This window comes from Papio anubis, chromosome 18 (genome assembly GCF_008728515.1).
Source record: "Papio anubis isolate 15944 chromosome 18, Panubis1.0, whole genome shotgun sequence".
NCBI classification, from domain to species: Eukaryota; Metazoa; Chordata; class Mammalia; order Primates; family Cercopithecidae; genus Papio; species Papio anubis.
The window spans coordinates 33,235,224-33,257,170 of NC_044993.1; the positions used below are offsets into that span (position 1 = coordinate 33,235,224).

At 47.5% G+C, this 21,947-nt stretch overlaps 1 protein-coding gene across 1 annotated transcript; it reads right to left on the minus strand.

Annotated features, from left to right (window-relative positions):
* Positions 1-7,107: 7,107 nt before the first annotated feature.
* Positions 7,108-8,929, minus strand: MT3 (metallothionein 3). The gene is made up of 3 exons (XM_009196469.3): positions 8,583-8,929; positions 8,267-8,332; positions 7,108-7,356 (listed from the first exon to the last, which is right to left on the minus strand). The coding sequence occupies exons 1-3, from the start codon at positions 8,611-8,613 to the stop codon at positions 7,247-7,249; spliced, it is 207 nt and encodes a 68-aa protein (XP_009194733.1). The 5' UTR covers positions 8,614-8,929; the 3' UTR covers positions 7,108-7,246.
* Between the last annotated feature and the right edge of the window lie 13,018 nt (positions 8,930-21,947).

The window sequence follows — 21,947 nt, forward strand, 5'->3', positions numbered from 1 at the left end:
TTACATACATAATTAGCATTATACTATATGTATTGTATAGCATTATATGATATGCACTGTTCTACAGCTTTTTTTTTTTTTTTTTTTTTTTGAGACGGAGTCTCGCTCTGTCACCCAGGCTGGAGTGCAGTGGCCGGATCATAAAGCTCACCAGAAGCTCCTCCCTTCAGCCATTCCCTCATACCTCAGCCTCCCGAGTAGCTGGGACTACGAGAGCCATCACTGTACGGCTAAGTTTTTGTATTTTTAGTAGAGGCGAGGTTTCATATGTATTAGCCAGGATGGTCTCGATCTCCTGACCTCGTAGAATGGCATGCAAGGCCTCCCAAAGTGCTGGGATTACAGGCTTGAGCCACAGCCCGACCAGCTTTTCAGTAGATGGTAAGTTGGCCGGTGACTTAAAACACATCAGATGTATTTTCATTTCTTTCTATTATAGATGTTCTATTAGATGTTCATTATGATCTTTTTTTCTTTTTTTTTTTTTGAGACAGGCTGTTGCCCAGGCTGGAGTGCAGATCTCGGCTCACTGAAACCTCTACCTCCTGAGTTCAAGCAATTCTCCTACCTCAGCCACCTGAGTACTTGGGATTACAGGCATGCACCACCACCTGGCTAATTTTTTTGTTGTTGTTGTTGTTGTTGAGACGGAGTCTTGCTCTGTTGCCCAGGCTGGAGTGCAGTGGCCAGATCTCAGCTCACTGCAAGCTCCGCCTCCCGGGTTCACGCCATTCTCCTGCCTCAGCCTCCCGAGTTGCTGGGACTACAGGCACCTACCACCTCACCCGGCTAGTTTTTTGTATTTTTTAGTAGAGATGGGGTTTCACCGTGTTAACCAGGATAGTCTCGATCTCCTGACCTCATGATCCGCCCGTCTAGGCCTCCCAAAATGCTGGGATTATAGGCTTGAGCCACTGCGCCCGGCCAATTTTTGTATTTTTAGTAGAGATGGGGATTCGCCATATTGGTCAGGTTGGTCTCAAACTCCTGGCCCCATGTCATCTGCTTGGCCTCCCAAAGTGCTGGGATTACAGGTGCGAGCCACCGCACCTGGCCCATTATGATCATTTTTAAAGTCTACTTCTCTACTAAAGGATATTTAGCTTGTTTTGAGACTTCTGCTGATACAGATGATAATACAATCCTGGATGAAGTATATACCCGAAGTGGCTGTACCTATTTACACTCCATCAGGGGATGGAGGTATGTAACCAGTCCCCTACCCATCACTATTAATAAAAAATAACAACCTTTTATGATTTTGCCAAATGAATGACAAAATGTTATTTTAGTTTCCATTTCCTTGATATAATGAAGTAAAATATTCATTCTATTTCATTTGTTCTTTAGCCTTTCAAGTTTATTTTTCCATGAATTGCTTAGTTATATCCTTTACCTAATTTTTTTTTCTTTATTTGAGATGAAGTCTCTCTCTGTGGCCCAGGCTTGTGGGGAAAAGAGAGAGAGATCAGACTGTTACTGTGTCTATACAGAAAGAAGTAGACATAAAAGACTCCATTTTGTTCTGTATTTGAGATGCTGTTAATCTGCGACCCTATCCCCAACCCTGTCCTTGCAAGAGACATGTGCTGTGGTGACTCAAAGTTTAATGGATTTGGGGCTGTGCAGGGTGTGCTTTGTTAAACAAGTGCCCGAAGGCAGTATGCTTGTTAAAAGTCATCGCCATTCTCTTAATCTCCAGTACCCAGGGACACATATACTGCGGAAGGTCGCAGGGACCTCTGCCTAGGAAAGCTAGGTATTGTCCAAGGTTTCTCCCCATGCAATAGTCTGAAATATGGCCTCATGGGAAGGGAAAGACCTGATCGTCCCCCAGCCTGACACCTGTGAAGGATCTGTGCTGAGGAGGATTAGTATAAGAGGAAAGAAGGCCTCTTGGCAGTTGAGACAGAGAAATGCATCTGTCTCCTGCTCGTCCCTGGGCAATGGAACGTCTCCGTGTAAAATCCGATTGTGTGTTCTGTTTACTGAGATAGGAGAAAACCGCCTTAGGGCTGGAGGTGGGACGTGCTGTCGGCAATGCTGCTCTTTATGCACTGAAAAGGTTTATGGAGATGTTTGCATATGCATATCAAGGCACAGCACTTTTCCTTAAACTTATTCATGTCACAGAGATCTTTATTCATATGTTTTTCTGCTGACCTTTTCCCTGCTATGACCCTATTGTCCTGCCACTTCCCTTTTTCTTAAAGATGGTAAAGATAATTATCAATAAATACTGAGGGAACTCAGAGACTGGTGCCGGCGCGGGTCCTCTGTATGCTGAGCGTGGGTCCCCTGGGCCCACTTTTTCTTTCTCTATACTTTGTCTCTGTGTCTCATTTCTTTTCTCAAGTCTCTCATTCCACCTAAAGAGAAACGCCCACAGGTGTGGAGGGGCAGGCCACCCCTTCACAGGCTGGAGTGCAATGGCATGATCTCGGCTGACAGTAACTTTCACCTCCTGGGTTCAAGTGATTCTCCTGCCTCAACTTCCCAAGTAGCTGGGATTACGGGCGCCCACCACCACACTAGGCTAATTTTTGTATTTTTAGTAGAGATGGGGCTTTGCCATGTTGGCTTGAACTTCTGACCTCAGGTGATCCATCTGCCTCAGCCTCCCAAAGTGCTGGAATTACAGGCGGGAGCCACTGCACCCGGCCTTTTGCCTAATTTTTAAATTGTTGTCTGTTTCTTATCTATTTATAGAAACTATTTATATATTGTATATACTGATCTTTTGTCAAACATGTGTGTGTATGTGTACAAAAGATCATATATATGTAGACAGTAGTACCCCTTATCCAGAGGGGATACCTTCAAGATCCCCAGTGGATGCCGAAGCTGTGGATAGTACTGAACCCTATATATGTTATGTTTTTTCCTATGTGTACATAGGTATGATAAAATTTAATTTATACATTAGGCACAATAAGCGATTAACAAATAATAGAACAATTATAACAACATACTGTAATAAAAGTTATATGAATGTGATCTCCCTTTCTCTCGTCTCATAACATCTTATTGTGTGTAATATTTTTGGACTGTGGTTGATTATAGGTAACTGGAAAGTGCAACTGTGGATAAAGGGGGACTACTATATACACACACTATATGACTCAGCTCCGGCTGCTATAACTAAATACTGTAGACTGGGCAGCTTACAACAGACATTTATATTTTCACAGTTCTGGAAGCTGGAAGTTCACGATCAAGGTGCCAGCATGGTCAGTTTCTTGTCCTGGCTCATAGGCCGCCCCCATCTCACCATCTTCACAAAGAAGAGGTGTACTCACGTGACCTCTTCTTCATGCACAAGAGGACAGAGAGTGAGCAAGTGAGCTCTTGGTGACTCTTCTACAAGGACACTAACCCTATAGTTGGAGGGCCCCACCCCTGTAACTTCATTTAACCTAAATTACCTCATTATAAACCCTGTCTCCAAATATAGCCGCATTGGGACTTCGGGCTTCATCATGAATTTTGTTGAGGGGACACAATTAAATCCACAGCACACAGTATATTAATAGAAACTATTATCTTTCATCATTTATCTTTGTTTATTGTTTAAAATTGTAAAATACGATGACATAAAATTTGCCATCTTAAAGATGTGCAGTTCAGTAATGATAAGTACATTCAGATTGTCTGCAACCCATCTCCAGAACCCTTTTCATCTTGCAAAACTGAAACTCTATACTGATTAAACAACTCTCAATTTTCACCTTGTATTAGTTTGTTTTCACACTGCTATAAAGATACTACCTGAGACTAGATAATTTGTAAAGAAAACAGATTTCTGCCGGGCGCGGTGGCTCAAGCCTGTAATCCCAGCACTTTGGGAGGCCGAGGCGGGCGGATCACGAGGTCAGGAGATCGAGACCATCCTGGCTAACATGGTGAAACCCCGTCTCTACTAAAAATACAAAAAACTAGCCGGGCGTGGTGGCGGGCGCCTGTAGTCCCAGCTACTCGGAGGCTGAGGCAGGAGAATGGCCTGAACCTGGGAGGCGGAGCTTGCAGTGAGCCGAGATCGCGCCACTGCACTCCCGCCTGGGTGACACAGCGCGAGACTCCGTCTCAAAAAAAAAAAAAAAAAAAAAAAAAGAAAACAGATTTCTGACTCACAGTTCCGCATGGCTGGGGAGGCCTCAGGAAACTAACAATCATGATGGAAGGCAAAGGGGAAGCAAGCACCTTCTGCACAGGGTGGCAGGAGAGAGAGAGAACAGAGGAGGAACTGCCAAACACTTTCAAAACCATCAGCTCTCATGAGAACTCACTATCATGAGAACAGCATGGGGGAAATCATCCCCATGATCTGATCACCTCCCACCAGGTCCCTCGCCTGATACGTGGGGACAGAGCCAAATCATATCATCCTTCCCTCCAGCCCCTGGCAACTTCCATCCTACACTTGCACCTGTCTCTGTGTAGATAGACTATAACTGCTCTAGGTGTCTCATACGCATGGAATCACACAGAATTTGTCTTTGGGTGACTGGCTTGTTTCACTCAGCATGATGTCCTCCAGGTTCATTCATGTTGTAGCATATGTCAAATTTCCTTGCTTTTTAAGGTTGAATAATATTCCTTTGTATGTATATAACACGCTTTGTTTATCTATTCATCTGTCATTGGACACTTGGATTGCTTCCACTTTTTGGCGATTATAAATAATCCTATGAACATGTGTGTAAGAATACCGCTTCAAGGCCGGGCGCGGTGGCTCAAGCCTGTAATCCCAGCACTTTGGGAGGCCGAGACGGGCGGATCACGAGGTCAGGAGATCGAGACCATCCTGGCTAATACGGTGAAACCCCGTCTCTACTAAAAAATACAAAAAACTAGCCGGGCGAAGTGGCGGGTGCCTGTAGTCCCAGCTACTCGGGAGGCTGAGGCAGGAGAATGGCATGAACCCGAGAGGAGGAGCTTGCAGTGAGCTGAGATCCGGCCACTGCACTCCAGCCTGGGTGACAGAGCAAGACTCCGTCTCAAAAAAAAAAAAAAAAAAAAAAGAATACCGCTTCAAGACTCTGCTTTCACTTCTCTAGGGGTATACCTAGAAGTGGAATTGCTGGGTCATATGGAATTCTATTTTTAACTTTGAGAACTACAGTTTTCCACAGCACTGCATCATTCTACATTCCTACCAGCAAGGCACATGGGTTCCAATATCTCTATATTCTGGCCAACACTTTTTATTTTGTATTGCTGATACTAGCCATATTAGTGTATGTGAGGTGATTTTGCTTCTTTTTCTGTGATTTTTGTAACACAAGGCAAGCCAGAAGCAAGAAAACAATGCATGCTTAAGTTTAGGGGGCTACCCTTCAGTTAGACAGTCTGTATTCAAATCCTGGCTATACTACACCACTCTAGCTGTGTGTCCTCATGCAAATTTCCCCAACCTCTACTGCCCCATCTGTAAAATGAAGTTAAAAATCATACTGATAGCCTTGGCAACATGGCAAAACCCAGCCTCTACCAAAAAAAAAAAATTAGCTGGGCATGATGGGATGCATCTGTAGTCCCAGCTACTCGGGAGGCTGAGGTGGGAGGATTGGTTGAGCCCTGGAGGTCCACACTGCACTGCCCTGATGGCACCACTGCACTCCAGCCTGAGAGAAAAAACAAAACAAAACAAAAAACCCTGCCTCTAATCCCAGCACTTTGGGAGGCCGAGGCTGGTGGATCACTTGAGTTCAGGTGTTCAAGACCAGCCTGGGCAACATGGTGAAACCCCATCTCTACAAAAATTAGCCAGACATGCAAACTGTTCCAACACCTTTCACTGAGTAGTGTGTACTTTCCCACTGGTTTCTAGCAACACAGAGGTTTGTTTTTGGACTGTCCTCTGTGCAATTGATCTATTCCTGACCCTCCACCATTTTCCAGAGCTTTGGAAACAAATGGAGCTACCAGGTTGGAGAAAGCTCCCTTTGTTGTTCCTTTTCAAAGCTGGCTTGGCTTTCCCTGCATTCTCCTTTTCTAAACTCAGCCTGTGTGTGTGTGTGTGTGTGTGTGTGTGTGTGTATCTCCTGGTGAGCTTTTGAATTAACTGTCAGCAAAAACTAACGTGGAGGAAAAGTGATGTGTTCACAGCATTATATCCTCTTACTGCGAAACTTTTGTCTCTCAGAATTCATTTCTCCCTTCTTAGCTCACCCAGGTAAACCTGAGTGTTCTCTTTCACCAAGGACTGGATACAACCATTGTGGATAAAAGCTCTTATTAACCCTTGAAGACAGGAGGGGCTGGAGACAAACTGCCAAATGAGAAAATGTAAAAGGGAACTGAACAATGTGCTTTAGGGAAACAGGCTACTCGGGGTGCTGACCTTGGGAATGCAGCTGACCGTCAGCCACGACAAGCCCCTGGGCCTTCTGGACATTCCTCTGATAAATCTGAAAACAGACAGCTTTGCAGGAGCAACTAGAAAATCCCCAAATTCACAGGCCCTACAGGCTAGGGGCTGGCCTTAACTCCCCCTAACTCTATTCTACAGATGAAGAAAGTGAGGTTAGGAGGTTGGAGAGGGCCAAACCTAGATGAGCCTGGTCTCTCCTGTTTCCCTAGACTTGAACTTGACTTAGCAGGAGGGTGGGGTGCCATCTGAAGGTGGAGGAGAATGCATTCTGTCCCCCAGGCTCCACCCCAGTCGCAAACAGACCAGTGGCCAAGTCTCAGTGTTTCTTTCTTTTTTTTTTTTCTTTTTTTTCTTTTTTTTTTTGAGACAGAGTCCTGCTCTGCGCCCAGGCTGGAGTGCAGTGTCGTGATCTCAGCTCATTGCAACCTCCACCTCTTGGGTTCAAGTGATTCTTCTGCCTCAGCCTCCCGAGCAGCTGGGATTACAGGCACCTGCCACCACGCCCGGCTAATTTTTGTATTTGTAGTAGAGACAGGGTTTCACCATGTTGGCCAGGCTGGCCTTGAACTCCTGACCTCAGGTGATCCACCTGCCTCAGCCTCCCAAAGTGCTGGGATTACAAGCGTGAGCCACCGCGCCCAGCCAGGGTTTCACTCAACTGGGTGGCTCCCTTGGAGTAGGCCCCCCCACTGCTCCGCATCCTTCCCCCCTTTAAGAAGAGACCAGTCCTTGGCTCATGCTGTTCATGGGATTTATTGCCACTCCCCTAAGGTCAGCAGGGGAAGGGGACACCAGCCACACCTCACCACAGGCATAGGTGGCACTGAGCCACCTGGCACTATCTCCACGTGCTCCACATGGAGGGGTGCTTCCTCACTCGCAGCAGCTGCACTTCTCTGCCTCTGCCTCGGCCCCCTCTCCGCCTTTGCACACACAGTCCTTGGCACACTTCTCACACTCCGCAGGGCAGCAGGAGCAGCAGCCTGCAGATAAAATGGAAGATGACCAGTCTGATGCACACTCCCGAAATCCGTCCCCATCAAAGGGGAGGGAAGGGTGCTGGGTGGGGAGTCATCCTCGTTCATTCAGCCAGGGCTGGTCACAGCCCCCTTCTTAGTCTCGCACCTGCTCTGACTCAGCATCTAAGTCGCAGCAGTGGCATCCTGCACCACCACAGGAGAGAGGTACCCAGGAAATAGACCAGAGCCCCTTGGGTGGATGCCAGGAAGTCCTGGGGGCTGGTGGGCTTAAGCTCAGGTTAGGTGGGTACTAGGCCTTAAGGAGAAAGCATCACAGGGTAAACGACCTTGAAAGGGGCCTTGAAGGATAAACTTGGGAGGGGCAGATATGACGCAGATGTAGGGGGCCCAGGAAAGCCGTGGGGAGGGGGTGGGGACCTGTGCCTGGTCTTATACCTAGGGAAGTAGGGAGCCTTCCTCCCACCTCTTACTCTCTATGCATATTACACTGCTGTGAGCTGGGGAGATTCTGAGATCAAACTGAGAGGATCTGTAAGGCCTGAGAGAGGCCAAGGGACCGGAACTCCAGAGCTGAGCCCCAGCCTCCCTAATGGCTTCCCCAGGTTTTGGGGGTTTTGAGGGGTGGGGAGGGAAAGACTGGACCAGTGTAGCAGTCCTCAATCCCAGCTGCCATTGGAGTCTTCCGGGAATTTACAAAAACCTCTCGTTCCATGCCTAGGCCATCAATTCCTGGGTGTGGGGCAAGGGCATCTGTATTTTAATGTCTTCCCGGGTGGTTCTGTTCCAGCAAGAGTCAGAAACCACGGGATTGGGGCCTGGCGGTCTCTCCGTATCCTGCGTATCCTGCGTGGTGAGACACCAACTCCGCAGACCAGAGGGGGCGGCGGCAGAGGGGAAGGGTCCCCGCACTCACTCTTCTTGCAGGAGGTGCATTTGCAACCCTCGCACTTGCAGGAGTCCGCGCAGGTGCAGGAGCCACCTAGAGAGGGCGACGCCACAGGAAGGGTTAATGTGGACAAACTCGGGTCCCCACGCCTGTCACGAGGAGATGGGGCACCAAGTCTCCCTGTTCTCCGCGACACAGGCATGCCCACCTTTCAGGAGGTGAAGAATAGGGAATCAGGAGCCCTTCCCCCAAGTGTCCTTGAGCGAAGGCGCGGGGCGTGGGTTTTTTTTGCAGGTACAAGGGCGCACAGTGCCGCAGGATGGCAGCGGCGGCGGGGGCTCACCAGAAGGGCAGGGGCAGGTCTCAGGGTCCATGTCGAAGCGAGCAGCAGCTGGAGGCTGTGAATGGGCTTCTCCAAGCAACTGGACGCGCGGCTTGGCTAGTGGCAGCAGGTGGCGATGCTTTTATAGCCCCGGGCGGGGGCGCGCATGCCAAGCCCGCTGGGCGCCCGCCCCTGCGCACCGCGCCGGCTCTTTGCGTTTGTGCACTTGGGCTCCGGCGCACGCACTGCGGCATCTGTCCCCTGCCCCCGCCGTGTGTGTGCACGGCCGGGGCCCGCTCGCCCACGCCCGCGCGTGCGCCCCCACTCCCACCCCGCAGTCGCTTGCACGACCCACTCGCCGCCGCCACGCGCGACGCTGCCAGTCCGCTCCCCGCGTGGGTCCCGTAGGGGACGTGCCCGCCGCAGCAGCCGCCACTGCGTGGAAGCGCGCACGTACCATCTCCGAAAGTGGAGGAAAAGGCGCTTTGCGTATTTCCCAGCTCTTCCCTTCCTCTCTTCCCCTTCATTCGAGAATTCTCCCGGATGCCAGATCCGTTCAAATGGGTTGCTGGGCTGGGGGCAGAAAGAGGCTCCTCATGTTGAGCCCGACACTGACTCTTTCACCCTCCGAGTGCCACTGGCAAGGGGCGTGTTCCATTTCCCGGCTGTCCTGCCTGGCATCTTCAGGTCCTTGATTCCTAACCCTCCATCGTAAGATAAGAAAAAGTGAGGCCAGAGAAGCGGTAATGTGCGTAGGTCTCAGAATGAGCCTGAGGCCGAGCCAGGCCTAGAACTCAGAACTCAGGTACCTAGAGGGATTGTCAGTGGGGGGCATGTTAAAATCAGGGCAGCTCGGTGAGATTTTTCTATTTATAAAAAGGAGGCCGGACATGGTGGCTCACGCCTGTAATTCCAACACTCTGGGAGGCCGAGGTGGGCAGATCACTTGAGGCTGGGAGTTGGAGGCCAGCCTGACCAACATGGAGAAACCCCATCTCTACTAAAGGTACAAAATTAGCTGGGTGTGATGGCAGGTGCCTGTAATCCCGGCTACTTGGGAGGCTGAGGCAGGAGAATCACTTGAACCTGGGAGGCAGAGGTTGCAGTGAGCCCAAATCACGCCATTGCACTCCAGCCTGGGCAACACAAGGGAAACTGCGTCTCAAAAAAAAAAAAAAAAAAAAAATTATTTGGGTGTGGTGGCATGCACCTGTAGTCCCAGCTACTTGGGAGGCTGAGGCAGGAGGATTACTTAAGCCCAGGAGGTTGGGGAGGCTGCAGTAAGCCTTTTTGCACCACTGCACTCCAATCTGGGTCAGAGCAAAATCCTGTCTCAAAAAGAAAAGAGAGCCTAGGTAAAATAAGATTGATAAATATTTATATGAATATAAGGGATTTCGGTGCAAAATGAAAGGAAAAGAAGTCTAAGCTGCCAAGGAGAATCATTTGTGACTGAGCAGGGTAGTGTGAGTGAGAATGAGACCCCGAGAAGGGGAGAGGAGAGAGGTCATTGAAGTTTGGGGGCAGCAAAGAAGGGACCAGAGCTGGGAGAGGACCTCTGTAAAAGGCATTTTAAAAAAAGTTATTGTGAAGTGTTTGACTGTCACTGTCTCTGCTGTCCCTCTGAGACTTTCTGAAAATCTTCCTTACTTGCCAGTGCTTTCACAGAAGGGGCTGTGTTTCGGGGTAGATGGAGTCGAGCATTAAGATGACTCCCAAGGCCAGCGGCTCACGCCTGTAATCCCCATATGCTTTGGGAGGTCAAGGTGAGAATCACTTGAAGCCAGGAGTTTGAGACCAGCCTGGGCAACATAGTAAGACCCCATCTCTACAAAATAAATAAAATAAAAATTTAAAAAATTAGCCAGGAGTGGTGGGGAGCACATGTACCCCTAGCTACTTGGGAGGCCGGGGTGGGACGATTGCTTGAGCCCAGGAGTTTGAGGCTGCAGTGAGCTCTGATCACACCACTGAACTGTAGCCTGGATGACAGAGCAAGACCTTGTACCTCCCCGCAAAAAAGATGGCCCCCAACTAAAGGCAGGGACAGAGGAGGTGTTTGACAAAGAACTACTCACACTGGAGTAACCCAGTAAAGAAATTCATCCTGAGATGAGAATTTTTAAAGCAAAGCCCGCACTGGGCAGGGCAAGAGGAGCTGCATGCTGTGCTACCACAGGAGAGGGGTACCCAAGCCAACCAAGGCTAACCAAGGTCCAAAATAGAGCCTTGTATGGAGAGTCAGAGGCTGTATTCCAGTGTAGGCTGTCACATGGACAGTGTAGGTTCTAGCCACTGGACAGTTGGAATATCAGATCTCAGAGTTCGCCAGCTCTAGCATCAGCCAGTCATCTGTTTCTTTGCTTTCATTTTGCCTAAGGGCACTGTGACCTCTAACTTCTTTGCTCTAGGCCCTGAACCTCAGGGTTTCTGTATCTAGGACCTTCACGCTTGGGATACATTCACCTGAAGCTGCCTATCCCGCAATCTCCCTCAGGCCTCTCAGATTTCTTTGGGACTGAGGTTTCAGAGCTGGCATAGCAACCTCCTTCCTGTCCCAAGGATGGCCAGGATATTGAGGGATCTGAAAACCACAGCATCTTTCTGATACCCCCTACCCCTCATCCTGCATGTGGCCTTCAGTTCTCAGCCTCTGTGAGGAGCATGCCATGCAGGTCTATCATTCCAAGAGGTCCCTTTCTCCCCTACCTTTATCCTCTCTGACCCCTTGTTAATTCTTACGTCTCGAAGTGGCCGGGCATGGTGGTTCACACCTGTAATCCCAGCACTTTGGGAGGCAGAGGCAGGTGAATCATTTGAGGTCAGGGGTTTGAGACCATGCTGGCCAACATGGTAAAACCCCGTCTCTACTAAAAATTCAAAAAAATTAGCCGGGCATGGTGGTGGGTGCCTGTAATCCCAGCTACTAGGAGGCTGAGGCAGGAGAATCGCTTGAACCCAGGAGGCGGAGGTTGCAGTGAGCTAAGATAGCACCACTGCGCTCCAGCCTGGGCAACTGAGCCAGATGCCATCTCAAAAAACAAACAAACAAACAAAAACTCGAAGTTATCTTGTCTATGTTTCTGTAGCCTGTGATTCTCCTTCCCCAGATAACCGTGCAAGTCACTCCCTTCTTTCTTTACTTCTTCTTCTTTTTTTTTTCTTCTGAGACGGAGTCTCACTCTGTTGCCCAGGCTGGAATGCAGTGGCCAATCTTGGCTCACTGCAAGCTCCACCTCCCGAGTTCACGCCATTCTCCTGCCTCAGCCTCCCAAGTAGCTGGGACTACAGGCACCCGCCACCACGCCAGGCTAATTTTTTGTATTTTTAGTAGAGATGGGGTTTCACCGTGTTAGCCAGGATGGTCTCGATCTCCTGACCTCATGATCTGCCTGACTCGGCCTTCCAAAGTGCTGGGATTACAGGCGTGAGCCACTGCGCCCAGCTTTCTTTCTTTACTTCTAAGTCTTTGTTCAAATCTGCTTTCTCTGTGAAGCCAGTCACGATCACACTATGTAAAATTGCATGCTTCGACGCCCCAGTACTTCTCATCTCCTTTACCTTGCTCTATCTTCCCTTTTTCCATAGCATTTAACGTTCACAAGCAAACTAAATAATTTATTTATTTGTAATGATTATATGTTGTCTCTATTCTGCTAGAATTTAAGCAAGAAAGAGCAAGAATCATTGTTTTTGTTCACTGGTGTCTCTGGAGTGCCTATAACAGTGCCTGGTATGTGATAGACATTCAAGACACATTTACCTGATGAACAAACGAATGAATGAGCCTGAGGTCATGCTAGTTGAGTTTACAGTGTGACTCTGCCACTTACTAGTAATATGGCAGCCGGGCATGGTGGTGTGCACCTGTAGTCCCAGCTACTTGGAAGGCTGAGGTAGGAAGATCATTTGAGCCCAGGAGTTCAAGGCAAGCCAGGGCAACATGGCAAGACCCCTTCTTTCTCTACAGCAAACAAACAAACACCATAGCAGGTTACTAACTAGGTCAACTTAACATTTCTGTGCCTTGAGTTGCTCAACGGTAAAATGAAAATAATAGTAATAGTAATAATAGTTCCTGCTTAATAGATTTGTCAGGGACTTAAATGGGATGGCATTGGGAAAAGACTTAGAGCAGGGTCCTCACCACATTGGTTCTCACCATTTACAAATGAAGAGGTCAGGTGAGGGCTCTGCAGGGAGCCTGGGTTCCTAAAGCTCCTGTTTGACACCCAGTCTCATGGTTGGCCTCAGCTCTGTGCTTCCAGAAACATAGTCACCTGTGGCCTGTAATTGGTACAGTACTGCAGATGCCAGCATGGGCCACCTGAGTCACAGACATCAGTCCTCAATCCAGACCTTGTACCCAATCCTAGAGCTTCTGGGAGAAGGGAGTTCACAGAAACTTTTACGTTTTCAATTTGACTGGGGCCAAGAGGCAAGACCAGTAGGCTGAGGGGTGGAGATCACTCAAGGTCACACTAAGGGATAGAAAATCCCCAGATGATCTCAGAAAAAAAGCAAGACCCCAGCAAACCCCACACCCTGATGAAATTGGTCCAGTGCAGGATTAAGACTGTTGCATCGCTCTCAAAGAGTTTCCCAATTTACTATCCTGGGACTGAACAACTGGCTAGGATTTTAGGAGCCTGGGCATACAGTATACAAAAAGAGTTTGCAAATATGCAAATCTACAAATAAAGTCATTTCTTGGAGAAATCTGGATGTGTTAGTAGAATGAATGTTGAATGAACAATTTTGTGCACAGGGCAGCTGAAGCGAAAGAAAGGGCAGGGGTCTAGAAGTTCCATGGTTTCTAGTTTCAGCTTGTCTAGTAAGTGGTGTGGTGAACGCAAGGAAGACTCTCCTCAATTTGTGCCCCTCTTTTCACAGGGGTTTACCAGAAGACTGCTAATGGCTACTATGGACAATGTCTTCCACTTGCTGGGAGTTTACCATGTACCTGGTACCATATAGAGCACTGTGGGGAGCTAATCTCATGTTATCTCACTGACTCCTTCACATATTATCTCATGGACTCCTTCCAGTTATCCTTATGGTAGGCATTGTTAACTCCGTTTTGTAGGGAAGGAAATCGAGGCTCAGAGAGATTCAGTGGCTTGTCGTGGAGGCAGACCCTGGACTTAAATCTAAGTGCATTACTCTTCAGCCTGCCCTGATGTCTTTAATTCAATCCACTATGAATTCTAGTTATTAGGCATGCTACCCACCAGGCCCCTGGATAGTTGATAATGCTTTGATACCCCAATCAAACTTTACAGAATTGCGGAATCTTCATCTGCAACAAAGAAAGTCATCCTGCCTCCTCTCTCTACCTACAAGGCAGGCCCTCAACCTCTGGAAATGCCCCATTCAGGCCCTACATGACCTGCACCAGTTCTGACTCAGCCCACAGCCTGGCGTGTGATAGTGTACATGGTTTCCCACACAAGAGGACATCAAAACATTGACTTTGGGCCAGGTGTGGTGGTTCACGCCTGTAATCCCAGCATTTGGGAGGCCAAAGCGGGTGGATCACTTGAAGTCAGGAGTTTGAGACCAGCCTGCCCAACACGGTGAAACCTCGCCTCTACTAAAAATACCAAAATTAGCCGGGCGTGGTGGCAGGCATCTGTAATCGCAGTGACTCGGGAGGCTGAGGCAGAACAATCACTTGAACCCGGGAGGCATTGCAGTGAGCTGAGATTGGGTCACTGCACTCCAGCCTAGGTGACAGAGTGAGACTCCATCTCAAAAAAACAAAAACAAGAAAAACAGAACAAAACAAAACGAAACACTGACTTTAGACCTCTCCGTGAAGGTAGATTCTCCATTCCAAGCAGATCCTGGCCTGGACCAAGTTCCAGCCCACAACAACCTGCTCCCAGCACTGATATCCGGAGGAGACCAAATCTCTGAGCCTGGTGCAGTCACTGTGAGCCACAGGAACTAGCTTCTGGGGGCCTACATTCTTTGGGGTCTTTTGTGATGTCGACTTCCCAATTGTCACTGGATCATTGATGCCCGGAGATCTTACCCTCAAGTTGGCAAAATGCCCCGCCTCCCCTGTCCTATCCTAATTAGGGAAAAGGAGTCAGACCGGTGGGACCAGAGAGAGCAAAGAGAGAAAGCAAATAAGCTCTAGGTCTACCTTGGCCTGTGCAGATAACGTACGTAACTTGCAGACTTCCCGCTTACCATTAAACGCCTCAATTTATCAAACACCCCCGCTGAGGACAGAACGTAAGTTAAGCTCCCTGCTGCTCCCTATCAGCCCAAGCTCCATTCTATAAAATCCTCAGAAAGCCTTTGCTTCCTTGCAGTCAGCTCCTCTTCTGCTGGTTTTGCCAGTTGCTCCCCAGAAATGTATTTTCATACTTTCTTTAATAAATTTGCCTTTCTTTATCTACAACTGTCTTGGTAAATTCCTTTACCCCTACACCCCTGGCCCAGATAGCTATCGCTCACCTGTGACATCCTTGCCCCACTTACACCAGGGTCTGAGTAGGGATCCTGAGATTCTTTCTGAAAACTCATCCCATGAGTACCATCTGCTTGTTTCAGCAGATGAGGAAACTCAGAGACAGCATAGATTTTGTCCAAAGTCACACAGCAAAGTTATAATGAAGCCAGAACCTGAACCATATCTCTTGACTCCAAGCCTGATTCCACTGGTCTAGCTTCCCAAAGTGAGATGAGTGTATGAAATAACCTTGAATCACATTAAAAAGTATTCTCTTTTCAGTTCTTAATGAATCTTCCTGGTTGCTCCAAGGAGACTCAGCTTGGAGCTAAGATGCCTTCAGTGCCTCCCCTTCTCTCTCTCAGCGCCCAGCTTCTCTTCTCTCTCTCTCTTTCCCTCCCTCCCTCCCTTCTTTTTCCTTGAGACAGGGTCTTGCTCTGCCACCCAGGCTGGAGTGCAGTGGTACAATCATGGCTCACTGCATCCTTGACTTCCCTGGCTCAAGTGATCCTCCCACCTCAGCCTCCTAAGTAGCTGGAACCACAGGTACACACCACCATGCCCGGCTAATTTGTGTGTATGTGGTTTTTGGGGTATTTGTTATTGTTTGCTTGATTGATTGTTCATTTTGGTAGAGTCAGGGCTTCACCATGTTGCCCAGGATGATCTGGAACTCCTGGGCTCAAGTGATCCTCCTGCCTCAACCTCTCGTGCTGGGATTACAGGTGTGAGTCACCGTGCCCGACCCCAGCTCCCCTTTTTAACAGAGAAAGGGGTGAGGAGTCAGGAAAGAACAGGGGAGCCCCACCATACCACAGTACCTAGCTAGACATTTAATAACTTGGCTTTATGTTCTCTGTATTTGTCTCCATGGTTACCTCCTGTTTATGGCAAATGATTCAGCATCTCTTCCACAGTAGTGATATGAGATTTCCTTTTAAAAGAAATTTCAGGCCGGGCTCATTGGCTCACACCTGTAATCCCAGAACTTTGGGAGGCCAAGGCGGGTGGATCACCTGAGGTCAGGAGTTTGAGACCAACCTGGCCAACATGGTGAAACCCTGTCTCTACTAAAAATACAAAAATTAGCTGGGTGTGGTGGCACATGCCTGTAATCCCAGCTACTCAGGAGGCTGAGGCAGGAGAGTCACTTGAACCTGGGAGGCAGAGGTTGCAGTGAGCTGAGACCTTTCCACTGTACTCCAGCCTGTCTCAAAACAACAAAACAAAAAAACTATGTATCCTTTTAGGCCCTGCTCAAATGCCACCTCCTCCAGGGAAGTCTTCACTCCTGCCTGCAGCCAGCTGTAACCTCCCCTCCTTGGCACTTCTGTGGGGTCTTGTCGAGATATATTCTCCCTATAGGAGAGGAGACAAGATATTCTGACATCTCCAAGACAGACTCTGAGGTCCCTGAAGTTGGGGGCCAGGAGGGATGATTCCTTCCACTCCCACTCCCCACTCCTGTGCTTAGCAAATTTCCCTGTGTACCTGAAATGTCCTTTGAATGTTTAATGAATGAATGTGATAATTGAGTGAGTCTGACTTTGGGCTAATTCTTTTTGTGGGACACCTTGAAGGTTGAGTCATGAAGAGTCAGGCTGAGTTAAATACGGAGGCATGAAGTTACCCTGTAGCCCCCATCATCCTGCTTGGCTTGAAAGAGTAACATGGTGGTGAATTTCATTTCAGACCACAAACATCTATTGAGCACAGCCTTAATCCAGACTTTGTGTTAGCAATGCCAGATACAAAGATGAGTAAGACAATGTCCTTCTTCACGAACCCACAGCCTGGGTGAGGAGGAAGCTGTTTAATAAAAGATCAACACATGGGTCAGGTGCAGTGTCTCACACACCTGACCCATGTGTTGATCTTTTATTAAGTGCTGTAATCCTAGTACTTGGGGAAGCCAAGGCGGGCAGATCATTTGAACTCAGGAGTTTGAGACCAGCCTGGGCAACATGGTGAAACCCCGTCTCTACAAAAAATACAAAAAATTAGCTGGGTGTGGTGGCACGTGCCTGTGGTCCCAGGCATTTGGGGGACTGAGGCGGGAGGATCGCTTGAGCCCAGGAGGTTGAGGCTGCAGTGAGCTGAGATCATGCCACTGCACTCCAGCCTGAGTGACAAAGTGAGACCCTGTCTCAAAAAAAAAAAAAAAGAAAGAAAGAAAGAAAGAAGGAAGGAAGGAAGGAAAGAAGGGAGCAAGGGAGGGAGGGAAAAAAAGAAAGAAAGAGAAAGAAAGAAAGGAAAGAAAGAAAGAAAAGAAAGAAAGAAAAGAAAGAAAGAAAAAGAAAGAAAGAAAGAGAAAGGAAAGGAAAGGAAGGGAAAGGAAAGGAAAGAGGAAATAAAAGAAGAAAAGAAAAGAGAAGGAAAGAATAAAAATGCTGCTAGGAGTCTGCATAGTAGATTGGTAGCACCCACGCCATTTCGCATAAACTAGTCTCCCCTCTCTCCCTTCCTAGTTATTAGCTTCCCAGGTGCAGGAACAGGCAGCATTGCCTTCTCCCAGGAATGACCTTGGGGCATCAAAGATCCCTCTCACTCCTTGTTGATCTCAGTGGTTCTCAGCTGCGGGTGATTTTGCCCCCAGGGGTCATTTGGCAATGTCTGGAAACATTTTTGATAGTGGTGGGGTTGGGGGGCAGTGGCACTACTGGTGTCTAGTGGGTAGAAGCCAGGGATACTGCCAAACATCCTGAAATGCACAGGATAACCCCCCAAAACCAAGGCTCATCTGGCCCCAAATGTCAATATTGGCAAAGTTGAGATATCCTCCTCCACTTTATCCTGTAACAAACCTGCCTTGATTTTTAGCAGCTCAAACATGTGAGGAAAAGAGCCAGGGAAATCAGAAAACCTGCTTCACAATCCCAGCCTTATTGCCAACTTGCACGTTTGGCCTCTATCAAATGCAGAGTGTCACGGGGTGCCCCTGCCTTGTTGACAAAGGTGTTTGGGGGCTCAAATATGTCAGATCAAAGGAGGACACTTGGGGAAGTAATTTGCAAGGGAAGGTGGACAGTAAGTCAGGTAGAGAGAAGGGGGAATCCTCCATTTAGCCTATATCTCTTGTCATCAAATGGCCCAACTTTTCCAAGATGTTTTCAATTCCAAATATTCTTCCCTTTCCTTGTCTTCAAAATTAAATTTGATAATTCATGTCATCTGTGCCTCAGATTTTAAAAACACCTGAGCCTCCACCTGGGTCTAGCTCTTCTCCCCAACTCCTCTTCCTTCTTTGTTGATTGTAGAAAATTCTGGAAAAATATGAAAAGTACATATATAACCCCCTTAAATATAAAATTAGAAGCCCACAGTACACGCTGATTTATAAATGACTTTCTTCCTTGCTTAACAGTAGATTGTGAACATCCATGACATGAATTTCACTTCTACAATTTTATTTTAATAGATTCATTCCATAATTGACTTACCCAGTACCCTACTTTGAGACATTTTGATTGTTTCCAAATCTTCACTATTATAATTCATGCCATGATAAACATCTTGGGAGCATTTGTATGTGTATATTCATGATTCTTTTTTTCCTTTCCATACAACATTTCTTAAAGTAAAATTTCTGGCTCAAAGGATACATGCTACTTTTTTTTCCTTTTCAGAATGTATTTATTTATTTTAAAGCATGCTACTTCAGAAAATTTTGGGAAATTCTAAAACACAGAAAGAAGAAAAAGTAAAAATTATCTTTTACTGTGATCTGAACACAATCCCTGTTGACATTTTAGTATATTTCATTTCAGTATTTTGTATTTTACGTGGCTTCTTTTTGAAAAACCACTGCATAACTAATTTATGGCCTATTATCTGTTTAGGTTTTGCTATAACCACTTTCTGTGTTTTTGCTTTTTTTTTTGTTTTGAGACAAGGTCTCACTCTGTCACTCAGATTGGAGTGCAGTGGCATGATCTCGGCTCACTGCAACCTCTGTCCCAGGGTTCAAGCGATTCTCCCACCTCAGCATCCCCAAGTAGCAGGCATGCACCACTGCTCCTGGCTACTTTTTTTTTTTTGTAATTTTTAGTAGAGACAGGGGTTTCACCGTGTTGGCCAGGTGGATCTCGAACTCCTGACCTTAACTGATCTGCCTGCCTCGGCCTCTGAAAGTGCTGGGATTACAGGCATGAGCCATAGCACCTGGTCTGTTTTGTATTTTTAATAGTCTTAGCTTACTTGAACATTTTCGTAGACTTGGACTTTAGGTTGTTTCCAGTTTTTCACAAATGTAAATAGTATTGCAATGAATCTTTTTGTGAGTAAGGTTGTCTTTCTTTTTTTTTCAGACAGGGTCTCACTTTGTCGCCTAGGCTGGAGTGCAGTGGTGCAAACATTCACTGTGGCCCTGACTTCCTAGGCTCAGGTGATCTACCTGCCTGATCCTTGCAAGTAGCTGGGACTTCAGGTGTGTGGCACCACACCCAGCTAATTTTTGTATTAAAAATGTTTTTAAAATAAATATTTTGACAGCTGAGATGGGGTCTTGTTATGTTGCGCAGGCTGATCTTGAACTCCTGGGCTCAAGCGATCCTCCCACCTTGGCCTCCCAAAATGCTGGGATCGCAGGCATGAGCCACCATGCCTGGTCAATTTTTGTACTTTTTGTAGAGATAAGGCTTCACTCTGTTGCCCAGGCTGGTCTCAAACTCCCTGGGCTCAAACGATCCACCCGCCTTGGCCTCCCAAAGTGTTGGATTGCGGTGTGAGCCACCATGCCCAGCTTTCTTTTTCTTTCTTTTCTGAACTTATAGTGAACTCCTTAGAATAGGTTTCTAGAAGTAAAACGACGGGGTCAAGCAGGAAGACTGTTTTTATGGTTCTTTGATGTACTCATCATATATTGCCAAATTATTTTAAAAGCCCACGCCTTGTGAATCTGGGTGATTTGCACATTGTTATGGCCTGTTGAGCCCTTGGAGAGCTTGTCCTGATTTGTCCTCCCAGCAGCCATGTCTGAAGGTCCCACAACTTTTCTAGGCTGTCTTGGGCCCCAACAGCAGCCAGAGTGAAGTGAGAACATCTGCCCTCAAAACAGATGATGCCTGCTGCCCCTGTCTCTAGGCCTGGAGCGCCCCCTACAGCCCACATGAGGACCTTGCCTTCCTGTCCTGTGATCTGGGCTCCTCCTGCCTTCTCACCACACCCTCCTCTGGCCTCCACTCCAGTCCAGGTATGGCCTGAGCAGGTGCAGAGTGGGTCACAGCCTCTCTGAGGTTGCCATTGTCCCTTAGGCAGTACAGGAACACAAGCCATGACGTGTCAGCCTCCTGACACAGCACTTTCCTGCTCTAGGCTGCTCTACCATGAGAGAGCTCTTACTTTTCTTGACCTAAAATCTGTTTCCTTGGTGTTTCCTCTCAATGCTCAAGTGTTATCCCTCAGGGCCACACATAGCCACTCTGCTCACTTATCCCTGCGACCTTTCTTCCCCTCCAGCTCACCTTCCCTCATGGCCTTAAAGCTTCTCCACCAGCTGTTTCTGCTTTAGCTTGGGACGAGGTCTCTCACTGCCTTGAGTCTCAATTTTCCTCACCTGTGGAATGGACAATAATCTCTATACTGCAGAGTTATCATAAAGATTCAAAATCGTACCAGTAAAAAGCCTGGCTCAGATTTTTGGCTCAAGATGGGAGGCTGAGCACATGGATGTTCCTCTCCTCCTCCTGAACACACATTGAAAGAAAGTAAAGAAGGATAAAGAGGGGAAAAGAAAAACCAATTAAAGAGCTGTGTTGGGGGAGGTGGCTGGGACAGTACATCAAGAGATCAGAGATTTTACCATTTCTGGAATACTGGAATGAGTTAAATCACATTTATGGGTAAATGAGAGTAAAGAAAGCCACAGCTCAAATCCAGAAGTGAGGAAGTCTGTAGGAGATTTTGGTGTGCTTTGTTTTGGTTTGGTGGGGTGAGGTGAGGCTGAGAGAGCAGAAGAGGAAGGAGGAGTAAAAACCAAGATGGCAGCTAATGGAAGGTCTGGCTGCAGAACTGACATGTGTTTGTCACACTGACGCCCCCATACCACTATTTTGGGCAGCCCCACCATTTTCCCCCAGGCTGAGACTGCAAGATTTTCTCTGAAGAAATTGAGTAACCAGCCTAGGAGGAGTCAGGGCTTCTCGATAAGGGTCGACCCCATAGAAGATGGCCCTTCTTCTTTTGACCCTAAGGAGTGGCCAAACTTGGCTACCATCTCCCCACTGGGCACACTAAAACCAAGCTTGCCAGTCAGCAAGCTCCACTCACCCACAGAGCCTTCTTTCAGCTCAAAGAAGCAGAAATAATTCAAGGAAAACTTAACCATATATTATCCCTAGGTCAGAGTATAAAATCTGGCTTATAATAGGAATTCCATAAATATTTGTTTAGACCTCCAAAAAAAAAAGAGAAAACAATAAGAAATTAAAACCCTTTAACTCATCGGAGTGATTCAAGAAATGACTCCAGGCTGGGCGCGGTGGCTCAGGCTTGTAATCCCAGCACTTTGGGAGGCAGAGGCAGGCGGATCACCTGAGGTCGGGAGTTCGAGACTAGCCTGACTAACATGGAGAAACCCCGTCTCTACTAAAAAAAAGAAAAAAAATGCAAAATTTGCTAGGCGTGGTGGCACATGCCTGTAGTCCCAGCTGCTCAGGAGGCTGAGGCAGCAGAATCACTTGAATCTGGGAGGCGGAGGTTGCAGTGAGCCGAGATCGCGCCATTGCACTCCAGCCTGGGCAACAAGAGCAAAACTCTGTCTCAAAAAAAAAAAAACCTCCACTTATAAAATAAAAACAGAATATTATGATGAAGAGACATTCAAAGAAGAAGAGGGTCTTATATATTTAAGTATAGTTGACAAAATTTGTAAACATCAGTGAAAGTACTACAAAAAGTACTTTCTAATGTCTCACTTAAAAAGG